The sequence below is a fragment of the Procambarus clarkii genome, chromosome 62, assembly GCF_040958095.1.
Source record: "Procambarus clarkii isolate CNS0578487 chromosome 62, FALCON_Pclarkii_2.0, whole genome shotgun sequence".
NCBI classification, from domain to species: Eukaryota; Metazoa; Arthropoda; class Malacostraca; order Decapoda; family Cambaridae; genus Procambarus; species Procambarus clarkii.
The window spans coordinates 20,197,712-20,222,733 of record NC_091211.1 but is presented as its reverse complement, the minus strand read 5'-3'; the positions used below and the strand labels follow the sequence as shown (position 1 = coordinate 20,222,733).

The window sequence follows — 25,022 nt, the reverse complement described above, 5'->3', positions numbered from 1 at the left end:
AAGAGGCAGAGAGCGGTACCAAGCCTCACCCAAAAGGAACGACGAGAGAGGAAGCTGTGGAGAAAGAGAGGGAGATGTCCACAAAGGCCAAAAGAATGAAGCTGGGATAGAATATGATATCGCCAAGTGGTGTTGTAAGCCTTTTCCAGGTCAAAACGGATGGCAACAACGGAGGTCTTCCCAGCAAAAGCAGTACGAATATAGACCTCCAAGTTCACCAGGACATCTGTTGTGCTGCGGCACTTGCGGAAACCAAATTGAGAAGGGGAGAGGTGGTGATAGTGTTCTAAGAACCACATCAAACGAACGTTAACCATACGTTCAAAGAGTTTGCAGACACAACTGGTGAGGGCAATAGGGCGAAAGTCCTAAGGGGATGTTCCCAGAGACCCTGGTTTGCGAAAAGGGAGGACAAGGGCATTGAGCCAGTCCTCAGGGACTGACGACGACTCCCAGATCCGATTATACAGACTCAATAAATACTGAGACTTGCATGGCGGGAGATGGCGAAGCATCTCATAATGAATGCCATCGGAGTCCGCTGCCATAGAACCGCTGAGGGCCAGGGCAGACCGAAGTTCAGAGAGAGAGAAGGGATCGTTATAGGGAAGGCGAAGATGAGTATAGAAATCCAAAAGACAAGATTCAAGGACAGGTTTACAAAGAAGGAAAGATTGGGGAAGATGAAAACCAGAGCTAACAGAAGAAAAGTGGGAACCCAGTTCGGTAGCAACTTGCAATGGGTCCGCCACAAGAGTACCATGGAGGTGAAGGACCGGTGAGACATCGGGAACTAACTTACCCGCTATCTTGCGGATATGCTTCCAGATCTGCGCAGAGGAGTGTCGGACGTAATGGTGGAGACATAAGACACCCAACATTCACGTTTAGCCATACGGATGGCCCTACAGGCCACCACACTCGCCTTCCGAAATAAAAGAAAAGAATCGGCCGTCTGCCGGCGGCAGTGTCTCTTCCTGGCTGCACGCTTACAGCAGACAGCGCGAGTGCAGTCTGTATTCCACCAGGGAATGCACTTCCGTGGGCCCCGAGAGGAAGAGCGAGGAATAGAGCGGAGGGCAGCGACGAAGACAGTGTCAAGAAAAAGGAGGAGAGAGCGAGGGAGAGGTCAGAGAGCAGCACTGAGGGTAAATAGGTTCCAGTCTGCCTTAGCAAACTGCCACCTAGGGAAGGAGAGGGGAAGGTGAAAAGGGAAAAAGGTAACAAGGATGGGGAAATGGTCACTGCCATGGAGGTCATCAAGAACCTGCCACATGAAATCTAAGTAAAGAGAAGACGAGCAAAGAGAAAGATCAAGACAGGAAAGGGTGCGAGTCTGAGAGTCTAAATGCGTGGGCTTACCAAAATTCAGAAGAGACAGGGAAAAGGAGAGGATGAATGGTTCAAGAAGGCGACCCTGGGTGTTCGTCGGAACATCACCCCAAAGGGAATGACGTCAATTGAAATCACCTAGCAGGAGCACATGCTCCGGCAAGGAGTCCAGTAGGTGTTTCAGATCGGGAAGAGAAAGTGGGACACTCGGGGGGAGATAAATGGAACAAACGGTGTATAATTTCCTCACAAAGATACGAGTAGCAAAACAATGGAGAGGCGAAGGAAAAAGTAGGGGGAGAAAGGGAACATCAGAGCGAATCAAGAGAGCAGAAGAGTTAGAAGCCCCAGCAACAGCTGCAGTGGGGGGGGGGGGGGGGGGGGGGAGGAGAGAAAGGAATAGCCATGAAAGCGACCAGGACGAGCACCAAGCATCGGCTCCTGGAGACAGACACAAAGGGGCAAAAACTGCGAAATCAGAAGCTGGAGTTCAAAGAAATTGGCGAAATAACCTCGAACGTTCCATTGAAGAATAGATATCGACGAGAAGAGGAAGGACAGCAACAGAGAACAACGAAGAAACAAAGGCGAAAAGGGAACACAGCACGTTAAAGAAGCGCAGGATCAGGGTCAGGGTCAGGGAAGTCAGGGTTAGGGAAATGGGTAAACTGAGTAAAGAAGGAGGGAAGGTAGCTAGAGGACCAACCAGGGGTGGACGAGTAGGGTCCGGAGGAGGAAGAGTGGGTGATAACCGAGGGTCAAGGACAGCAGCAGGAGGGGCAGAAACCAGGGGACGCACCTCAGCAAGGGCACCAACCCAGAGGGAAGCGGATGCCAAAGAGACCTCCATAGCAGGAACAGGGGGCGTAACCACCGAAACGGGAGGGGACGGAGCGCGAGAGTCAGAAGTAGGGGGCGAGGAAGAAAGCTAAGGATTTTTTCCCACCGGGGAAGAGGAAGGAGAGGAGCCAGGCTTACCCTTCTGACACAAAGAGACAGGTGTCCCAGCAACTACGTACTGGGCAACGGATTCCAGCGTCTCAACAGGAAAAGCTGAACGAGAGCATACACGATGGCCGTTGGGAGAGCGATGGACATCAGCCCGTACTAACAGGTTGCGTGGAGAGCCAATAGACTGAGGAGGATGGGAAGGAGGATCGGAGGGAGACGAGGAAGAAGACACAGGAGACATGACAGACCGGGTAGAAAGAAGGGGAATCCCAGACAGAGGACCAGGAGGGGGACCCTTCGGGACAGAACTCAAAGGAACAGAGGAGGGGGCGGTGGGTGTATCAGGGTCCGAAGCCCGGAAACGGTTTTGAGTCTGAGGAAGGTGGGAAGGACGAGGAGAGGAAGAGCGCAACACACGAGCATAAGAGATGTTAGCATAAAGTGGGAGCCGGCGAACCTGGCACCTCGCCTCAGGAAAAGATAAACGCTCCCGGTGCTTCAAGTTGAGGACGGCTGCCTCAAGCTTGTAATGTATACACGCACGGGAGAAGGTAGGGTGGGCCTCACCGTAATTGAGGCAGTGAGCCTGGGAAGAAGTGCACTCCAACTTAGAGTGACCTTCGCCCCTACACAAAGGACAGAGAGAGACAGTTCCAGATCAGCGGAGGGCACCATGCCCAAACCTCCAGCACTTATTATAGAGCCGAGGAGAGGGAATGTACTCCTGGACGGAGCACCTGGCACCAGCAAGAATGACAGAGCGCAGAAGGGTCCTACCATCAAAGGTAATCTTCACAACCCGAAGGGGCTGACAGCGACGACCACGAGGGGGACGAGTAAACGTGTCTACCTAGAGGACAGAATGGCCCTGGGCATCGAGGATATGCCGAATATCATCGTGGCAGTCCTGCAGATTCCGAACACCGGTTGCAATATAGAGCGGGAGGAGAATAGTGCCAACACTGGCATTCAACCAAGCGTTCTTTGAGACCCGAACAGGGGTCTCGCCAAGGCAGGATAAGGCAGCCAAGCGGGAAGCTGCCTCCTGAGAAGGAGCAGCAAAGACACGTGTACCGAGACAAGTGGGGTTGAAGGTAACAGAGGCATCTACGGAATCAACAAGATGCCTATGGAGGGAGAAATCGTCAGGCGTAGAATCAAGAGGGCGGAGATCAAAGTATTTGGCCCACGAAGCGGGACCAAACAAGGCCTAATACGCATCAGTATGGGAAGGAATCGAGCGAATGCGGCCGTGGTGCGGACGGCGTTGAGAACTCCCAGAGAGAGAGGGGTTAAAAGACGCAGTAGTCACAACGAAAGACTGAGCCGCACCAGGGGACGAAGTGGTCACCACTGGGGGCTTGTGGTTCCACCCAACCACAGAGGAGGGAGGGGAGCTGAGGAGAGAAGTCAGGAGGGTCAAAGGAGGAGCAAGGTTGGGGCCCAACGCAGCGGGGGCTACAGAGCCTGGTCTTCCAATACAGTCCGACTCAGGGGCTTGGTCGCCCACCCCACGAGCCTGAGAGGGTACAAGAGGAACATTCAATGACATAAAGACAAAAAGAGACATTTTCATTCACGAATGTGCCCTCACACCCACTATGAAGCCACAATTAGAGGCAGGACACCCAACAAGAAGCTATCGCCGATCATGCCGGGGCCCCCCTAGGGGTGCGTCGTGAGTATACGCCCCACAAACGCCACCTTAAGAACCGTCAGTCCGTCGAGATCGGGTTCAGTGACGAAAGGAGGATTGATAATAAAAGGTTCCCCTCGTTCGAGACGTTGGGTACTACAGTTCTACGGGTGCAAGAGTATGCCTCCTCAAACACCCGGGCGTCAAAACAAAAGAAGGTAAAAGGAATGATCAAAACAGCCACAAGGTCAGCAGGAAATGACAACGAGAAAGGCGAAGAGGGGGGAGAAAAACGAAACAAAAGGAAAATAATTAAAAGGCATCCAGCAAAATTTGTGAGGACAGCAGCAGGAACACAAGGCTATAAAAGGACAGGGGACCGCCCTAAGGAGCATCACACTCCGGCAGCCGCCCACCAAGCCCCTCCACGGCAACAACCAGCTGGACAGGGAGGGGTACTGTAGCAAGTCGCACTCCTACAAGCACTGTTACGACTTCGGCATTTCCACGACTGACATAAGAGCTGTAACCAAAATCCCTGCCACATTGTAATGTTTTGTTCTGCCAAATATTCTAGTCCCAAGTGGATGTTTTTAGCGCTGGGTTTTTGTTTTAACCATTTGTTGTTTAAATTATGCATTTTGGGTTTCAGTTTGTGAGGTCATTGTGTACCTAACCTTTCAACTACCCCCCACAGGATGGGTATGGGGCCCACTACCCCAAGTGGCGCTAGTGGACACAGAAGCACCAGTGAAGCATAGGCAGCAGTAACACACAGGAAGCCCCAGTAAAGCACAGACAGCAGTAACACACAGGAAGCCCCAGTGTTGCACAGACAGCAGCAGCAGCAGGAAGCACCAGTAAAGCACAGGCAGCAGTAACACACAGGAAGCCCCAGTAAAGCACAGGCAGCAGCAACACACAGGAAGCCCCAGTAAAGCACAGACAGCAGCAGCAGCAGCAGGAACAAGCAAGCAGGAACACAGAGAGGCAATACAAGATGCAGCAACATAATACCTTTTACAATGCATCAAGACGGAGAGTGTAGAGTACCCTCTACACCCTGGCCGACACACACTCCTCAGGAACCTCATCCTCACCCCTCAAGACGTCCCCACCAGAGTGAAGGAGACGTCAAGGTCCCTGAACACCTTAGTACTACTTAGCCCCTAACCTGCTACACCTTACACCTCTGTCAGGTATTTTGTAAGTCCTTTTGTAAGTAAATTATCACAAGTCAAGCTAGAATAACAAAATGTTTCGTAACTGTTAAGTGATATCAATACAAATTATGTTTGAATCATCTAAAATGGATATTTTGTAATGGATATATATTAATGTATACGAGAAAATTAAGGTTATTTGAATTTTTTGTGTTTTTGCCACTTGCCAGGTGGTACTCAGACCCCAGTTGCCACTGTTGGTAGGTGGTACTCAGACCCCAGTTGCCACTGTTGGTAGGTGGTACTCAGACCCCAGTTGCCACTGTTGCCAGGTGGTACTCAGACTCCAGTTGCCACTGTTGCCAGGTGGTACTCAGACCCCAGTTGCCACTGTTGCCAGGTGGTTCTCAGACCCCAGTTGCCACTGTTCCCAGGTGGTACTCAGACTCCCAGTTAGTGGCAGCCGTGGCACTAAACTAGTTACTAGTCTAGGTATTTGCTAATAAACACCCAAGTTGAATTTCAAAACAAGTTTTTAGTCGCAAGAGATACTTTCCCTGCCAGCGTGTTTGATATGTCTGATGGCCTTTAGCTGGTGAAAGGTCAGCCTTGAGGCGTGTGCTCCCACGCACCCAGTGTTCTTAGAACCCCCTCACTGCTACATATTAAGTCACATATGTCAATGTTCCAGGTGTTCCCGTTAAAGTTAAGGCTTTGATGTCGGTGTAGATGTCACGCTACTTCTATTCAAACGAGAGAAAAAGTCTGATTGAGCCGATGTGAAGAGAACTCAGAGGGTCTTGTGTGTTGGGCGGTGGTTGGGACCGACAGGGGTCGTCCGGGTGGTCGTCCGACGTCCGATGCAAGTGTCGTCTCCCGTCGCACAGGTCACTGGTAAGATGGGGTCGTCTTCCGTCGCACAGGCCACTGGTAAGATGGGGTCGTCTTCCGTCGCACAGGTCACTGATAAGATGGGGGTCGTCTTCCGTCGCACAGGCCACTGGTAAGATGGGTCGTCTCCCGGTCAGCGCCAGGTCCCTCCCCTCGTCACTACACAAGCTGACTGTGGCCCAGGTGAATGTGCCACCTGGCTACACTGCCCACCATCAGCGGCCCTTCACTTTGGCACTGGCGCACGCTGCCACATTTTCATCCACACACACACACACAAACCGTACTTTCCCCCCTTAATATAACCCAAGCCAACCTCAACTGTATATTCCTGCCGTCCTCCAGGTAAGGGGGCACGAGCATATTAAATAGTCAAGTGAATAATTCAACGGTAGATAAATACGAATGGCATAAAGAGTTGAGTAGCATCTGGTCAGTGCGAGCCCTTCACCGCCAGGACGTCCGACTTGCTGCCTGTTCTGGCGCGCGCCTACAGTAGCTGGGATGTTTTTTGTGGAGAGTGGCGTAACGCTGGCCAGAGGGAGCAGCGACACCCAGCCTCATCTCTCTTTCTCTCTCTCTCTCTCTCTCTCTCTCTCTCTCTCTCTCTCTCTCTCTCTCTCTCTCTCTCTCTCTCTCTCTCTCTCTCTCTCTCTCTCTCTCTCTCTCTCTCTCTCTCTCTCCCTCTCTCTCTCTCTCTCCAAACTAAGCTCTTCCTTGCAAACAATGGAAGATAAACTGCGAATAAAACTATGATTTGGGTTTTGTGTTGGTGGCACTACCAACAATTTGATTCATTCGTTCTTTCATTCATTCATTCATTCATTCATTCATTCATTCATTCATTCATTCATTCATTCATTCATTCATTCATCAGATCTGAACAAGGCACACTGTGAATGACGCCAGGTTACCAGCTGTGCGAGGAGTCTCTAACACAGTACACGGTACCACCCGTGTTGGTGATTGTGAACAATCACCTTCAATTAACACTGAAAGCAGACACAGAGGAGAATCACCATCTCCTCCTGCACTCACCTGTGTAAACATAAGCAGTCCTTAATTGCATGACTTCAAATCGAACAGATCATCTTCCCCGTGCTGGGATGGTTGAGAACCCCCATGTTACACCACTATAATACCGACCCTACGACACTAACCCCACCCCCACCCCTTACCCCTTGTTGACACCTTATTCACTTCTCGACAGAGATGCGAACCCTGGATCTGAAAAAAAACTAGCGGGGGTTGAACCAACGATACATTGTGTCCACTGTTGTTATTGGTGTGGGAGGACCACCACCAGGAGGTCATTAGTGGCGTTACCTGTTCCCATGGTGGTGGACACATGTCCACTATCATGTATCACCGTATTAAATAAACACACACACAAAAGAACACGATAAAAGAGGTATCCAATCAACTGGGAGCAGAAATATCTCTGGGGCGTGTTTTTGTCAACATTTGCTTAGTTACATTATGGTAATTAGTGTACTCACCTAGTTGTACTCACCTAGTTGTACTCACCTAGTTGTACTCACCTAGTTGTACTCACCTAGTTGTGCTTGCGGGGGTTGAGCTCTGTGGCTCTTTGGTCCCGCCTCTCAACCGTCAATGTGTGATTTTGTGTGTGTGTGTGTGTGATTTTGTGTGTGTGTGTGTGTGTGTGTGTGTGTGTGTGTGTGTGTGTGTGTGTGTGTGTGTGTGTGTGTGTGTGTGTGTGTGTGTGTGTGTGTGTGTGTGTGTGTACTCACCTATTTGTCCTTGCAGGATCGAGCATTGGCTCTTGGATCCCGCCTTTCCAGCCATCGGTTGTTTACAGCAATGACTCCTGTCCTATTTCCCTATGATACCTAATTTTAAAAGTATGATTAGAGTTTGCTTCCACAACCTGTTCCCGAAGTGCATTCCATTTTCCCACTACTCTCACGCTAAAAGAAAACTTCCTAACATCTCTGTGACTCATCTGAGTTTCCAGTTTCCACCCATGTCCCCTCATGTGTGTGTGTGTGTGTGTGTGTGTGTGTGTGTGTGTGTGTGTGTGTGTGTGTGTGTGTGTGTGTGTGTGTGTGTGTGTGTGTGTGTGTGTGATTCATGCCGAACAGAGACGGTTGGGTATGTTTCCTTTGCACCCCTTTCACCTAATGCCTCTGTTCTGTTAGCAGTAAGCAGGTACCGGTGACTGAGGAAACTGTTGTGTGGGGGGGGGGGTTACATCCCAGGGTAAAGATCATCAATAATTGGCCTAAGGGAAGACCTTGATAAATCTTGCAGGCTTCCTGTCCCCGACTATGGCTCCCCTGTAAGGTGAACCATATATACACACACACACACGCATATATATATATACACATACATATATACAGTACATATTTACTCATTTTATCTCTCTCCTTCCCTCGGCTAATTCCCCACCTCTCCTCTCTCTCTCTCTCTCTCTCTCTCTCTCTCTCTCTCTCTCTCTCTCTCTCTCTCTCTCTCTCTCTCTCTCTCTCTCTCTCTCTCTCTCTTACCTGAATTTGTGGTCCTCTCTGGCCAGGGTCTTCGGGTGAAGGGCCTCCTTGGAGCCGTGGATATGTCGCCATTTCTGGCGTCTCCTGCTTCGTTCGGGCCTGCCGCAGCTGCTGTTGTTGTCGCCTGCGGCCTCGTCATCCCGCACCCGCCGGAGGGAGAAGCGGACCTCGCCCACCGCCTCGCCCCACGTCCGCCACACCTGCGGAAACAACTTACAGCTTCAGCGAAGAGCTACTTCAGGAGGCCAGGACCAAGATTCATCTGAGATTCATTTTCTCCGCTTGCGAAAGGTGTATATACCCCCCACACCCTCCCCCAGCACCCCTACACCTTCCCCCAGCACCCCCACACCCTCCCCCAGCACCCCTACACCCTCCCACAGCACCCTACACCCTCCCCCAGCACCCCTACACCCTCCCACAGCACCCCTACACCCCTCCCCCAGCACCCACACACCCTCCCACAGCACCCACACACCCTCCCACAGCACACCCCCACACTCTCCCCCAGCACCCCCCACGCACCCCTCCCCCAGCACCCCCATACACCCTCCCCCAGCACCCCCACACCCTCCCCCAGCACCCCTACACCCTCCCCCAGCACCCCTACACCCTCCCCCAGCACCCACACACCCTCCCACAGCACCCTACACCCTCCCACAGCACCCTACACCCTCCCCCAGCACCCCTACACCCTTCCACAGCACCCCTACACCCTCCCACAGCACCCTACACCCTCCCACAGCACCCCTACACCCTCCCACAGCACCCCTACACCCCTCCCCCAGCACCCCCACACTCTCCCACAGCACCCTACACCCTCCCCCAGCACCCCTACACCCCTCCCCCAGCACCCCTACACCCCTCCCACAGCACCCCCACACCCTCCCCCAGCACCCCTACACCCTCCCACAGCACCCCCACACCCTCCCACAGCACCCTACACCCTCCCACAGCACCCCTACACCCCTCCCCCAGCACCCACACACCCTCCCACAGCACACCCCCACACTCTCCCCCAGCACCCCCCACACACCCCTCCCCCAACACCCCCATACACCCTCCCACAGCACCCCCACACCCTCCCACAGCACCCCCACACCCTCCCACAGCACCCCCACACACCCTCCCACAGCACCCACCCACACACACCCCTCCCACAATGGGCAACTTACCTTCAGAATGCGCTGCTCGTGATCCAGCGGTCTCTCCACTTTGCGCCAGCGCTCAACGATGACGTAGTGCATGACGTCGCCGTCGTCAGCGCGGGCCGCCCCCGGCTGCGCCCTCAGTAGCGCCTTGACCAGGTCGTGGCAGGTCGTCCTCCGCGTAACACCCGTCACCCACTTCTGTACGCCCTCCACCCACACGCCGATCTCCACCTCACTAGTCATCACGCCCCTGGGGGAGAACAGGATACACAGGCTCGTTAAGACATGCTAGAAATGATAACGGGATTTATTAGATACTGATTATCAGCAACAGGAATTATATATAATCAGCATTCAATAATAATTATATGTAGCATCACTACATCACTCCCATCAGAGACCCGTGTAGAGTTAGTACAGTTCTCCCATATTGTGAATTGTACCATGGGTGTACCGTGGGTGTGCTACGGTGCACCTGTGTGGTGCCTGTACCATTGTGCCTGCACGAGCGAGGAGTTATAGCTCTTGGACCCCCGCCTTGTTGACCTTGGTGTGTATGTTGTAGGGTTGGGGGTTGTATTCCGACATGTTCACTCCTTGTGAGTGAAATACTTGCCAGCACCCACAGCCTGTACCCACAGCCTGCAGCCACAGCCTGCAGCCACAGCCTGCAGCCACAGCCTGCAGCCACAGCCAGCACCCACAGCCAGCACCCACAGCCTGCACCCACAGCTAGCACCCACAGCCTGCAGCCACAGCCTGTACCCAAAGCCTGCAGCCACAGCCTGCAGCCACAGCCAGCACCCACAGCCTGCAGCCACAGTCAGCAGCAAGGGTAGCTCCAGCTGGAGCAGCAGCCACAGCAGAAGCAGCCCCCCTCAATGTGAAGGGAAGTGGTGGGGGCAAGAGAGGTGGAGGGGAAAGGATATACAAAAACAGAGCAGGAAGGAGGGAGGAGATTACGGGCTCACCATAGCCCGTGCTACTTGGACATTTCGTTTTGAGTAGCTAAATCTAAAACAACAACAACAACAACATTCCATCATCACAGGCGACTTGAGAATGGTCTAGGACGGACCGAAACGTCGTCGTCCCTTCACTTTCTAGTGTGTGGTCTGGTCAACATATTATTTATCAGTTATAATAGCGGAGTTCTTCCTGTTATCTTTCCACCAGTAGTCTCTATTTCTATTTTATCTCGGTCCACTCTGTCAATTTGTCTTAGTATTTTGTACGTTGTTATCATATCTCCCGTGAGTCTTCTCTTCTCCAGCCAGGCGAGAAGTTCTCTAAGTTATTCGTTCTTGTGGAGGAAGTCGTGCTCTGGGGAACACTTTGTTGCATATCTCTCGACTTTTCCAGTTTCAATTTTTGCTTTCTCCTCTCTCTGTCTCTGTCTCTGACAGAGACAGAGACAGAGAGAGAGAGATAGAGAGCACGCTCACTAAAACACGCCACCACACTGTAATGTTCCTGATGAATGCAGGGGATAATACCTTCCCCTCTAACGATCAATATGCAACAATACCTGCCGTCACACCGTCCAGCCGGCCAGCCGGCCAGCTGCCTCACACAACAGGCTCGCCGCTACCAGCCTCCCACCAGGGTCAGGTCCCCAGGGTCAGGTCCCCAGGGTCAGGCCCCCAGGGTCGGGTCCCCAGGGTAACACGTGACACGTCAGGACCGGGCCGCGAGGACACTAAAGCCCCGAAATCATCTCAAGATAACCTCAAGATAACCGTCCCAGTGCTATATAGTCGTCATGGCTTTCCGCTTTCTCCTGATAACGCCCTTCCCTCTTTAATCTACTTTGTGGCTCTGTGAGCTGATTAAATAATGTATAAACCCCCCTTGCCCCTCGGGGCAATGTATAATGTATAAACCCCCCTTGCCCCTCGGGGCAATGTATAATGTATAAACCCCCTTGCCCCTCGGGGCAATGTATAATGTATAAACCCCCTTGCCCCTCGGGGCAATGTATAATGTATAAACCCCCCTTGCCCCTCGGGGCAATGTATAATGTATAAACCCCCTTGCCCCTCGGGGCAATGTATAATGTATAAACCCCCCTTGCCTCTCGGGGCAATGTATAATGTATAAACCCCCCTTGCCTCTCGGGGCAATGTATAATGTATAAACCCCCTTGCCCCTCGGGGCAATGTATAATGTATAAACCCCCTTGCCCCTCGGGGCAATGTATAATGTATAAACCCCCTTGCCCCTCGGGGCAATGTATAATGTATAAACCCCCTTGCCACTCGGGGCAATGTATAATGTATAAACCTGTCATGGCGCGTAGAATACAACAGTCGCTAAACTCATCAATTATAACAAGATACTAGAGATATCTCTCCCCCCCCCCCTGGGAGGTGACCTGGGGGTCTCCTGGAATGTGTGTGGGGGGGTCATTAACCCCCCCCCCATTTGACCTGTCTTATCAACCCTATTATTACCTCAACTGTAACCCCCCCCCTCACCGTCCCCCTCCCCCCTCCCCGCACGACTCAACTCGATATATTGAAAAACAAGCGAGCAGAGATACGTGACCTCCGCCCCCCCACGAGGTCACGACCGCCTCCCTCGCTGTCACTGGCCAGAATTCTCATTGACTTGTGTCCGTGCGGCCTGGTGGGTCTCCGCCCCCTGGCCCTCCATCGCTAAGGAGTTGACTAGAGAGCTACCTCGATTCTACTTAGATGAGGTTCTGGGAGTTCGTCTACTGGCCCCAAGCCCGGCCCGAGGCCAGGCTTGACTTGTGAGAGTTTGGTCCACCAGGCTGTTGCTTGGAGCGGCCCGCAGGCCCACATACCCACCACAGCCCGGTTGGTCCGGCACTCCTTGGAGAAAACTATCTAGTTTTCTCTTGAAGATGTCCACGGTTGTTCCGGCAATATTTCTGATGCTCGCTGGGAGGGTGTTGAACAACCGCGGACCTCTGATGTTTATACAGTGTTCTCTGATTGTGCCTATGGCACCTCTGTTCTTCACTGGTTCTATTCTGCATTTTCTTCCATATCGTTCACTCCAGTATGTTGTTATTTTACTGTGTAAATTTGGGACCTGGCCCTCCATTATTTTCCACGTATATATTATTTGGTATCTTTCTCGTCTCCTTTCTAGTGAGTACATTTGGAGATCTTTGAGACGATCCCAATAATTTAGGTGCTTTATCGCGTCTATGCGTGCCGTATATGTTCTCTGTATACCCTTCGATCCCAGAAGGGAGTGGGGAACCCTCCACAGGCAGTTCAACATCCCCAGTGGGAGGAGGACCACCCAATAGAAGCCCTACCTGCCCCAGCCCCTACGCTTCTTTAGAAACACTATTCTGTTCTTATACATTGGTTTTCTCTTGCACTCCTTATCCAGGAGTAGAAGAGCTCCTGAAACCCTCTCCAGGTATGGTCCAGGTATGGTCTCTATCTCTCTCTTTACACAATGGTTCAGGGAGGACCAAAGGGCCACTAATTCTATTCTTTCCGGATATGTGAGTGTGAGTCTGTTGTCTTATTGTTCAAACCGGAAGCACACTGTTGTGTGTGTGTGTGTGTGTGTGTGTGTGTGTGTGTGTGTGTGTGTGTGTGTGTGTGTGTGTGTGTGTGTGTGTGTGTGTGTGTGTGTGTGTGTGTGTGTGTGTACTCACCTATTTGTACTCACCTATTTGTGCTTGCAGGATCGAGCATTGACTCTTGGATCCCGCCTTTCTAGCTATCGGTTGTTTACAGCAATGACTCCTGTCCCATTTCCATATCATACCTAGTTTTAAAAGTATGAATAGTATTTGCTTCCACAACCTGTTCCCCAAGTGCATTCCATTTTTCTACTACTCTGTGTGTGTGTGTGTGTGTGTGTGTGTGTGTGTGTGTGTGTGTGTGTGTGTGTGTGTGTGTGTGTGTGTGTGTGTGTGTGCGTGTGCTTATGTTAATCTCTGGTTGCACACATTGCATCCAAATGTCTGCAATTCGAGGAGTAATGGAATCGGTGGGGAGTAGTGCAAGTGTGCTCACTATCTCCCAGGTGTGAGGGGGGGGGGGTGAGAGGTGTGAGGGGGTGAGGTGTGAGGAGACTAACTAAGGCAACTTCATGAGGTGAGACGCCTCCTCCTACACGCACGAAGACTTCGGCTAACGGCCACCTCGCTACAACACACACGCAAGCAATTATTGACTACCAGTGTCACTTATAAGGTAACCTGAGGCCAGGTGGGTATGATGTGGGGCACCTGAGGCCAGGTGGGTATGGTGTGGGGCACCCCAGGCCAGGTGGGTATGGTGTGGGGCACCTGAGGCCAGGTGGGTATGGTGTGGGGCACCTGAGGCCAGGTGGGTATGGTGTGGGGCACCCCAGGCCAGGTGGGTATGGTGTGGGGCACCCCAGGCTAGGTGGGTATGGTGTGGGGCACCTGAGGCCAGGTGGGTATGGTGTGGGGCACCCCAGGCCAGGTGGGTATGGTGTGGGGCACCTGAGGCCAGGTGGGTATGGTGTGGGGCACCCCAGGCCAGGTGGGTATGGTGTGGGGCACCTGAGGCCAGGTGGGTATGGTGTGGGGCACCTGTAGCCAGGTGGGCTACATCTGGGATACCACTTTTAACCCCAACAGGTGAACTGTCATCTCCAGTCACGACCTTTGGCATCTGTCTGGAGGGGGCGGGGCAGGGGGGGCAGGCCACAAGGTGAGGGCGAAGCAGGGGCAGGGACCCCCCACTAGGGGATCCCTGGTCAACACCAGGGGAGTAGGTCACAGCGGTAGACCTACTCCCTCACATTGTGTCTATGGCACCTCTACTTCCCACTGGTTCTATCCTCCATTTCCTTCCGTATCTGTTATTGTCGTAATTTTTTTTAGATTCACCTATTCGGAACAAAATTTGTTTAAGTAGCACGGGCTATGGCGAGCCCGTAGTGAACTAACCTGACACAGGAGCGGGGCTGGAACTGTGCCATACATGTCACTTCAGTATGTTGTTATTTTACTGTGTAGATTTGGGACCTGTCCTTCCAGTATTTTCAACGTGTATATTATTTGGTATCTCTCTCGTCTCCTTTCTAGTGAGTACATTTGGAGAGCTTTGAGACGATCCCAATAATTTAGGTGCTTTATCGCGTCTATGTATGCCGTATATGTTCTCTGTATTCCCTCTATTTCAGCAATCTCTCTTGCTCTGAAGGGGGGGAGTGAGTACTGAGCAGTACTCAAGACGGGAGAACACAAGTGACTTGAATATTATGAGGATTGTGTACTGGTGTTCAGTACCTGTCTGACACACCTCACACCCCCCCCCCCCCCACTGCTCCCCACCCCAGCACTCACCCCACGCCCCCTCCCTCCCCCCCCTCTCCATCAGTATCTACGAAGGCTTGGTCCCCTCCTGCTCCCTCCCAGAACGGTCTCCACCCGTGCTGTTCATAAGGCCGACAATCACCCTCTCCAATCCGCGCTTACCACCCATAACGTGGGGGTGTGTGTTGACTGGTTTAGGCGCGAGGCTCTGGTACCCTCGGAAGACACAAGCACCGTGAAATTCAACCATAAATACTGACGACATTAGGGTCACGAAGCCACGAAGAATGGAAGACAAATTTGTATCACTTTTTACCTAAGGAAAAAAAACTTAATCGTATGATACTGATCGTTCTCTGGATTTGTCACTCCGTTAAAAATGCAACTGTTTTGCCTAACCAGAAATGTTTGAATTGACAGCTATGGGAAAAAACAGAGGAATTCAAATTGGCATCGAGTCTGCAAAATTACGGCTGAAACACACACCAAAAGCCATTTATCAAAAGCCTGGGCAAACTGGAGGAATGGTCTAGAAAATGGCTGCTAAAACTCAACTCAGGAAAGTGTAAAGTAATGAAATTAGGCGAAGGGAGCAGAAGGCTGAACACAAGGTATCATCTAGGAGGTGATATCCTGCAAGAGTCAAATAGAAAGATCTTTCAAAGATCTAATTTTTTCCAGTGTCAGAGTAGTTAACAAATGGAATACATTAGGCAGTGATGTGGTGGAGGCTGACTCCATACACAGTTTCAAATGTAGATATGATAGAGCCCAGTAGGCTCAGGAACCTGTACACCTGTTGATTGATAGTTGAGAGGCGGGACCAAAGAGCCAGAGCTCAACCTCCTGTAACCCCACACTCCCCCCCCCCTTCCACAAAACAGCCAAGCCCCCTCCTCCCTACAAAAGCCCCCCCACTCCACCTACCTCCTCCCCAACACCCACACAAAAGATTGTCTTTCTGGAGAGAATTGGGCGTTTTCGTCACAGCAGAGGAGACAATCGTTCTGTAATTAAGGCAGGTGAAGAACCCTATTCTGCCCGTCCTCCACACCACGAGGACAACACGCCAGGAGGAGCTTCAAGCCGGCGCTGCGTATTTTACCACTGGTCTGACGTATGTTGGTTTGGTTCCGCTAACACTTATTTACATTCGTGGGAGAAGCGTTCGAGTATAATCAGCCGTCTTGCGGAGGGATTGGTGGATTGATGAAGATTGAGCCGCCCAAGAGGCAGCACGGGCATGAATAGCCCGTGATGGAGTGGTGTGATTTTTGTTACTTATATACAAAGGAACTGTTGAGTTACGGCGAGGTTGGACGAGGTTGTGCTCATCTAGTTGTGCTTGCGGGGGTCGAGCTCTGGCTCTTTGGTCCCGCCTCAAGCCACGTGAAGACACGTTGCTTTCTGGTATGTTGCGGGGCTTGAACTTTAGGTCCTGGGCGGCGCGACTTGACCTGTGAGAGCTTGGTTCACCAGGCTGTTGCTAGCAGCTGCCCGCAGGCCCACATACATACCCACAACAGCCCGGTTGGTCCGGCACTGCTCATCACTACTCTCACTTATTCACAGTTCCAACCCCCCCCCCCTCACAACCCCCCCTGTGAGTCTCCCCCCCCCCCCCGAGGTAGATGTAACGACCCCAACTCGACTCGAATCGTCGTTTTTTGCGGGTTATTTGGTTTAGCCGACCTTGTCCGTGAGCACTGAGGCACGGAGGGCCCCCCTTGTTCACATCCGGGCCCCCAACTACGCCCCCCACACACCCCCTACCCTTCTCCCCCCTTCCATCTCTCCCCCTCCCACAATCGTAACCATTTCCCCCCCCTTTTTATCTAATTCCGGTGTGACGTTATGGGTGCGTGTCAGTGTGACGTTATGGGTGCGTGTCGGTGTGACGTTATGTACGCGTGTCGGTGTAACGTTATGGGTGCGTGTCGGTGTAACGTTATGGACGCGTGTCAGTGTGACGTTATGGGTGCGTGTCGGTGTAACGTTATGGACGCGTGTTGGTGTGACGTTATGGACGCGTGTTGGTGTGACGTTATGGGTGCGTGTCGGTGTGACGTTATGGACGCGTGTCGGTGTAACGTTATGGGTGCGTGTCGGTGTGACGTTATGGACGCGTGTCGGTGTAACGTTATGGACGCGTGTCGGTGTGACGTTATGGGTGCGTGTCGGTGTAACGTTATGGACGCGTGTCGGTGTGACGTTATGGGTGAGTGTCGGTGTAACGTTATGGGTGCGTGTCAGTGTAACGTTATGGGTGCCTGTCGGTGTAACGTTATGGACGCGTGTCGGTGTGACGTTATGGGTGCGTGTCGGTGTAACGTTATGGACGCGTGTTGGTGTGACGTTATGGGTGCGTGTCAGTGTGACGTTATGGGTGCGTGTCGGTGTAACGTTATGGACGCGTGTTGGTGTGACGTTATGGGTGCGTGTCGGTGTGACGTTATGGACGCGTGTCGGTGTAACGTTATGGGTGCGTGTCGGTGTGACGTTATGGACGCGTGTCGGTGTAACGTTATGGACGCGTGTCGGTGTGACGTTATGGGTGCGTGTCGGTGTAACGTTATGGACGCGTGTCGGTGTGACGTTATGGGTGCGTGTCTGTGTGACGTTATGGGTGCGTGTCGGTGTAACGTTATGGGTGCGTGTCGGTGTAACGTTATGGGTGAGTGTCGGTGTAACGTTATGGGTGCGTGTCGGTGTGATGTTATGGGTGCGTGTGAGTGTAACGTTATGGGTGCGTGTCAGTGTGACGTTATGGGTGCGTGTCGGTGTAACGTTATGGGTGCGTGTCAGTGTGACGTTATGGACACGTGTCAGTGTAACATTATGGGTGCGTGTCGGTGTAACGTTATGGGTGCGTGTCAGTGTGACGTTATGGGTGCGTGTCAGTGTGACGTTATGGACACGTGTCAGTGTAACGTTATGGGTGCGTGTGAGTGTAACGTTATGTGTGCGTGTCAGTGTGACGTTATGGGTGCGTGTCGGTGTAACGTTATGGGTGCGTGTCAGTGTGACGTTATGGACGCGTGTCAGTGTAACGTTATGGGTGCGTGTCGGTGTAACGTTATGGGTGCGTGTCAGTGTGACGTTATGGGTGCGTGTCGGTGTGACGTTATGGACACGTGTCAGTGTAACGTTATGGGTGCGTGTCGGTGTAACGTTATGGGTGCGTGTCAGTGTGACGTTATGGGTGCGTGTCAGTGTGACGTTATGGGTGCGTGTCAGTGTAACGTTATGGGTGCGTGTCAGTGTGACGTTATGGGTGCGTGTCGGTGTGACGTTATGGGTGCGTGTCGGTGTGACGTTATGGGTACGTGTCTGTGTGACGTTATGGGTGCGTGTCGGTGTAACGTTATGGGTGCGTGTCGGTGTAACGTTATGGGTGCGTGTCAGTGTGACGTTATGGGTGCGTGTCAGTGTAACGTTATGGGTGCGTGTCAGTGTGACGTTATGGGTGCGTGTCAGTGTGACGTTATGGGTGCGTGTCGGTGTGACGTTATGGGTGCGTGTCGGTGTAACGTTATGGGTGCGTGTCGGTGTGACGTTATGGGTGCGTGTCGGTGTGACGTTATGGGTGCGTGTCAGTGTGACGTTATGGGTGCGTGTCGGTGTGACGTTATGGGTGCGTGTCGGTGTAACGTTATGGGTGCGTGTCAGTGTGACGTTATGGGTGCGTGTCGATAGACGTCTGGGACGCGTGTTGATAGACGTCTGGGACGCGTGTTGATAGACGTCTGGGACGCGTGTTGATACATGAGAGGGGCTCCCTACTGGTTTGTATCAGGGTTCGAACCCTGGCAGGGTGTCTGGACTGAGGAAGTCCTCGACACATCTGTGTTCACATTCAGGATAATGCTCTTGGTCTGCCTCATACCTCGACAAGTTTGGATTTGATTTGATTTACAATTGAAGGCATTTGATTTACAATTAAAGGCATTTGATTTACAATTGAAGGCATTTGATTTACAATTGAAGGCATTTGATTTACAATTGAAGGCATTTGATTTACAATTGAAGGCATTTGATTTACAATTGAAGGCATTTGATTTACAATTAAAGGCATTTGATTTACAATTGAAGGCATTTGATTTACAATTGAAGGCATTTGATTTACAATTTATTTACAATTGAAGGTCTTCCGTGAGCTGACAAGCGCCTTCTTGCATCTTAATGTACCGAGCAGTTGAGCTCGGCCTAGAGCTCTACATAGAGCCTATCTAGAGCCTACCTGGAAGGGGGCTCGAATCCGTTCTATACACCCGTCGAGCCCGGCCAGCATAGGGCGCTGGGCTCGCCTTGTGATAACGTGTTCACAATGTTGTGATAACGTGTTCACAATGTTGTGATAACGTGTTCATAATGTTGTGATAACGTGTTCACAATGTTGTGATAACGTGTTCACAATGTTGTGATAACGTGTTCACAATGTTGTGATAACGTGTTCACAATGTTGTGATAACGTGGTCACAATGTTGTGATAACGTGGTCACAATGTTGTGATAACGTGGTCACAATGTTGTGATAACGTCTATGATGAATATGTTATGATTTGTTAGTCTCGTGATGGCCAGTTGCAGTGGTCTGGGGTCAGATTCACGAAGCAGTTACGCAAGCACTTACGAACCTGTCCATCTTTTCTCAATTTTTGGCGGCTTTGTTTACAATTATTAAACAGTTAATGAGCTGCGAAGCACCAGGAGGCTGTTTATAACAATAACAACAGTTGATTGGCAAGTTTTCATGCTTGTCAACTGTTTAATAAATGTAACCAAAGCTGTCAAAGATGTACACGTTCGTAAGTGCTTGCGTAACTGCTTCGTGAATCTAACCCCTGTGTTCGTAAGTGCTTGCGCAACTGCTTCGTGAATCTAACCCCTGTGTTCGTAAGTGCTTGCGCAACTGCTTCGTGAATCTGACCCCTGTGTTCGTAAGTGCTTGCGCAACTGCTTCGTGAATCTGACCCCTGTGTTCGTAAGTGCTTGCGCAACTGCTTCGTGAATCTGACCCCTATGTTCGTAAGTGCTTGCGCAACTGCTTCGTGAATCTGACCCCTGTGTTCGTAAGTGCTTGCGCAACTGCTTCGTGAATCTGACCCCTGGCCACTTCTCTGGTTAAGAGACAACATTCACCAACTCCAAATGCAAATGTGACATTCTAAAATCAACTCAAAAGACTCTCGGTTCAACCTGTTCTCTTGCAAAGAACGTCGCTTTTCGCTCGTAGGTGTTACATAAACCCAATTATTGTCGTACTAGAAAAATGGTCGCGGCTGGCGAAAGTGACGTACTGTCCCGTTTTCTGTTTTGGGTCCTCTGGTAGGTTAGGATAAGGGCACTTTAAATTGGCCGTTTTCTAGTTGCTATAAAAGGACGAGGGGACGAGGGAGTGGGGGATGGTGCGGAGGGACGAGGAGACGGGGGAAGGGTGCTGGTGGCCGGGTACAGCTAGTATATATATATATATATATATATATATATATATATATATATATATATATATATATATATATATATATATATATATATATATATATATATATATATATATAAGTATATATATATATATATAAGTATATATATATATATATATATATATATATATATATATATATATATATATATATATATATATAAGTATATACATATATATATATATATATATATATATATATATATATATATATATATATATATATATATATATATATATATATATATATATATCTAGGGCTTGCTGTCCTAGACAAAGCTAATACAGTGCTAGACCTCAGTCTCCTGTAGTAATTGTTAGGTAAATACACGTCTGTCTTCCTATCCTGCTGTTACTGCTGCAGCTGCTCCCGCCGCTGCTGTTGCAGCTGCTACTGCTGCACGCCTCGCAGCACTTGTTCTAAACCCAACATCAACAGCTCCACAATTAAACCAATTATAGTGAAGCCCACTACGACATTAAACCCGCCGCCGCCAACCTGCCCCACGCCCCCCACACACACACACACACACACACACACACACACACACACACACACACACACACACACACACAGTTGTGGAGGCTGACTCCATACACAGTTTCAAGTGTAGATATGATAGAGCCCAATAGGCTCAGGAACCTGTACACCTGTTGATTGACAGTTGAGAGGCGGGACCAAAGAGCCAGAGCTCAACCCCCGCAAGCACAACTAGATGAGTACAACTAGGTGAGTACACACACAGTGGCTGCCAACCATGTTATCATGACGTAAAGGAGAGGCGCAGGTTAAGGAGGAAATCCCCAAAAAATACGGAACCGAGAAAGTTATGAAACCAGGCGGGCTGACCGCCTTGCTGACACCTGGCGGGCTGTCCGCCTTGCTGACACCAGGCGGGCTGACCGCCTTGCTGACACCAGGCGGGCTGACCGCCTTGCTGACACCAGGCGGGCTGACCGCCTTGCTGACACCTGGCGGGCTGTCCGCCTTGCTGACACCAGGCGGGCTGACCGCCTTGCTGACACCCAGGCGGACTGTCCGCTATGCTGCCACTCTGTTCACAAATTTCTACATCCCTTATACCACCACCACATCTCAAGGGTAACCCCCCCACCAACTCTTGCCCTCACTATACCCATCAAGTGAGGGGGGGGGGGGGAAGGCAGGCGGGCATGATGCCCCTGTTATTACCTGAATGAGACGCGTTAAAGGCTCTCTGTGTCATCGTGTCTTCGTTCCTGTACACCCTCCCTTAACCCCTTAAACCCCCAACCTCCCTCCTCTCCCTCTCCCCCTACTTATTGTGCTTCGTGAAGGGGGGAGGACAAGGTAGGGTGGTTAAGTGAAAAGGTCAATGACCTCTAGGTAGTTCACATAGAGCCGCGTTTTGGGGGGTGTCAGTCCACTTTCAGGCGGGCTGTCCGCCTTGCTGACACCAGGCGGGCTGTCCGCCTTGCTGACACCAGGCGGACTGTCCGCCTTGCTGACACGAGTATGTGAGTACACATAAGCGAGTACACAAGCCCACAGAGCCGTGAGTCAATAGAAAACGTCAACAGGCAAAAACGTCGTCGCCATCTGACCAGATCTATTGAATCCAGGATACTGACCCAATCTATCGTTCCGAGATGTAAATCAAAACTCTCTTCTCTCCCGACAGGCCTTCACACAGGTCCCGTGTGAACTGAACCTCCAACTGTACCAGTCTCCCAGACCGTGAACGCCGCCGCCGCCTCTAAGGCTCTGTCAAAACACAGCCAACCGGTCGCATGGTACATTTCCCGCCAAAACGAGTCCATCCGGTTCCCGCCAGAAACATTGGAGCATCGTTGAGCGTGTGTGTCGTGAGCCTCGCTTGTTGACACCACTGCCACATCTCTCTCCCTGTCCATGGAGGACAAAAGAAAATGTATATATGCTGGTTAGCATTGTAAATGTATGGCCACGTCTGCGGTAGAAAATAATAAAAAACAAAAAAAATAACTTATGCTCAGTTGTCTAGTAATTAGGGGCCAGATTCACGAAAGCACTTACGCAAGGACTTACGAACCTGTACATCTTTTCTCAATCTTTGGCGGCTTTGTTTACAATTATTAAACAGTTAATGAGCTCCGAAGCACCAGGAGGCTGTTTATAACAATAACAACAGTTGATTGGCAAGTTTTCATGCTTGTAAACTGTTTAATAAATGTAACCAAAGCCGTCAAAGATTGAGGAAAGATGTATACGTTCGTAAGTCGTTGCGTAATTGCTTTCGTGAATCTGGCCCCTGGCCCACGAGTCATTATACAGAGCCCGTTTGCGAAACCAGTGCATCTTTTAGCCCCAATCATGGCGGCTAAGTTTGTATATACTTATTTAAAGATTATACGAGCTTCACAACTCTGCATCCCGAGTTTATTATTGTTATAAGCGACCTCGTGGCGCTACGGAGTTTATACAATATTTCCTATATGGCAATTATGAAACCTAGACGGTTGAGTGGACAGCGCTCGGGATTCGTAGTCCTGAAGTTCCGGGTTCGATCCCCGGTGGAAGCGGAAACTAATAGGCAGAGTTTCTTTCACCTTGATGCACCTGTTTACCTAGTAGTAAATAGGCAGCTAGGAGTTAGGCAGCTGCTACGGGTTGATTGACGGAGACGGGTTGACCTTGGCGCCGGCGTCAAGGAGACCCAGGCCTACCCGGCGCCGGGTAGGCCTGGCAACAGACCAAGCAGGCTGCCTGTGTTGCAATTAATATACGAAGGCTGTCTGCAAATATACGAACTTTGCAATTAATAAACGAAGCAGACCAAGCAGGCGGCCTATATGACGCAGCAGACCAAGTAGGCTGCCTATGTGACGCAGCAGACCAAGCCCGCTGCCTATATGACGCAGCAGACCAAGTAGGCTGCCTATATGACGGAGCAGACCAAGCAGGCGGCCTATGTGACGCAGCAGACCAAGTAGGCTGCCTATGTGACGCAGCAGACCAAGCCCGCTGCCTATATGACGCAGCAGACCAAGTAGGCTGCCTATGTGACGCAGCAGACCAAGCAGGCGGCCTATGTGACGCAGCAGACCAAGTAGGCTGCCTATATGACGGAGCAGACCAAGCAGGCGGCCTATGTGACGCAGCAGACCAAGCCCGCTGCCTATATGACGCAGCAGACCAAGTAGGCTGCCTATGTGACGCAGCAGACCAAGCAGGCGGCCTATGTGACGCAGCAGACCAAGCCCGCTGCCTATATGACGCAGCAGACCAAGTAGGCTGCCTATGTGACGCAGCAGACCAAGCAGGCGGCCTATATGACTCAGCAGACCAAGTAGGCTGCCTATATGACGGAGCAGACCAAGCAGGCGGCCTATGTGACGCAGCAGACCAAGCCCGCTGCCTATATGACGCAGCAGACCAAGCAGGCTCGTGCAGACACGAAGCAGACCCCAGCAGGCCGTGCAGGGCAGACAGGCTGTGGGTGTGGAGACTGACAGCCACATAATTTGATGCACAAATTTAAGACCAATATCGCCTCCCTGATCTCAGGCCTCTGGGAATGACGACCCCAGGAACCCGTCTTGGATATTGTTCAAGCTCTTACTCAACTAATATGCTCCAGTATGTCCTCGTATGCTGGACCCCCCCTCCCCTTCCCCCCCCCCTCTCAGGGTAATATATACCCCCCCCCCCCACCATAAATAACCATAGTCCGTTTATTCTGGAGTCGATCGTTGAAATTAATTTCAAATTCAAATTAATTTCAAATTCAAATCTCCGCGAGAAACGGTCACTGGTAAATCAACTTTTTCTTCAACGAATAAATATAAATAAATAAATAAATAAATAAATAAATAAATAAATAAATATATATATATATATATATATATATATATATATATACATATATATATATATATATATAAAACATTTTGCTGTGTATTCATAATATTATTTTCTCATATAAAAATGAATATTACATATGTGTTTTTTTTACATATTCGGGCAGCGGTTAGGGTTATGTAGGCAATAATAACTTGCATTTATTGCACGTGAGAAAATGTCCAACCAAAAAACACGTGATATTCGAACAAGTGACGTGTTCGAAGCCTACGCCAAGAAAAGTTCGAACGTCATCAATTGGCAGTCGTGTATAAAGTATTTTTCAATAATAAACAGTGAGTTTGGCGGCTGGATTAACGACCCTCTGGTCCTTTGTTTATGAGAACAGGTCGTGTCACTCTCACATTATTGTGTTCAATGTGTTCTCTGACAGCCCGAAACTCCCTTCCCTGAAGAACAAAAAGAACAAGAACACCTAATCTCGCCCAGCCCTGAGGTTAGGCCTTGGTAAGGTTAGGCCTTGGTAAGGTTAGGCCTTGGTGAGGTTAGGCCTTGGTAAGGTTAGGCCTTGGTGAGGTTAGGCCTTGGTGAAGTTAGGCCTTGGTGAGGTTAGGCCTTGGTGAGATTAGGCCTTAGTGAGGTTAGGGCTTGGTGAGGATAGGCCTTGGTGAGGTTAGGCCTTGGTGAAGTTAGGCCTTAGTAAAGTTAGGCCTTGGTAAGGTTAGGCCTTGGTAAGGTTAGGCCTTGGTAAGGTTAGGCCTTGGTGAGGATAGGCCTTGGTGAGGTTAGGCCTTGGTGAGGTT

The 25,022-nt window shown here is 50.8% G+C and overlaps 1 protein-coding gene across 2 annotated transcripts in view; it reads right to left on the bottom strand.

The window, feature by feature from the left end:
- Positions 1–25,022, bottom strand: part of LOC123766495 (ras association domain-containing protein 10) — a 266,095-nt gene that overhangs the window by 7,548 nt on the left and 233,525 nt on the right. For both annotated transcript variants that reach the window (XM_045755683.2, XM_069308312.1), the window contains 2 exons: positions 9,662–9,887; positions 8,487–8,686 (listed from right to left, as the gene is read on the bottom strand). In XM_045755683.2, the coding sequence (XP_045611639.2) occupies positions 8,487–8,686; positions 9,662–9,880 (419 nt within the window). In that variant the 5' untranslated portion in view covers positions 9,881–9,887. The remainder of the gene's footprint in view (positions 1–8,486; positions 8,687–9,661; positions 9,888–25,022) is intronic.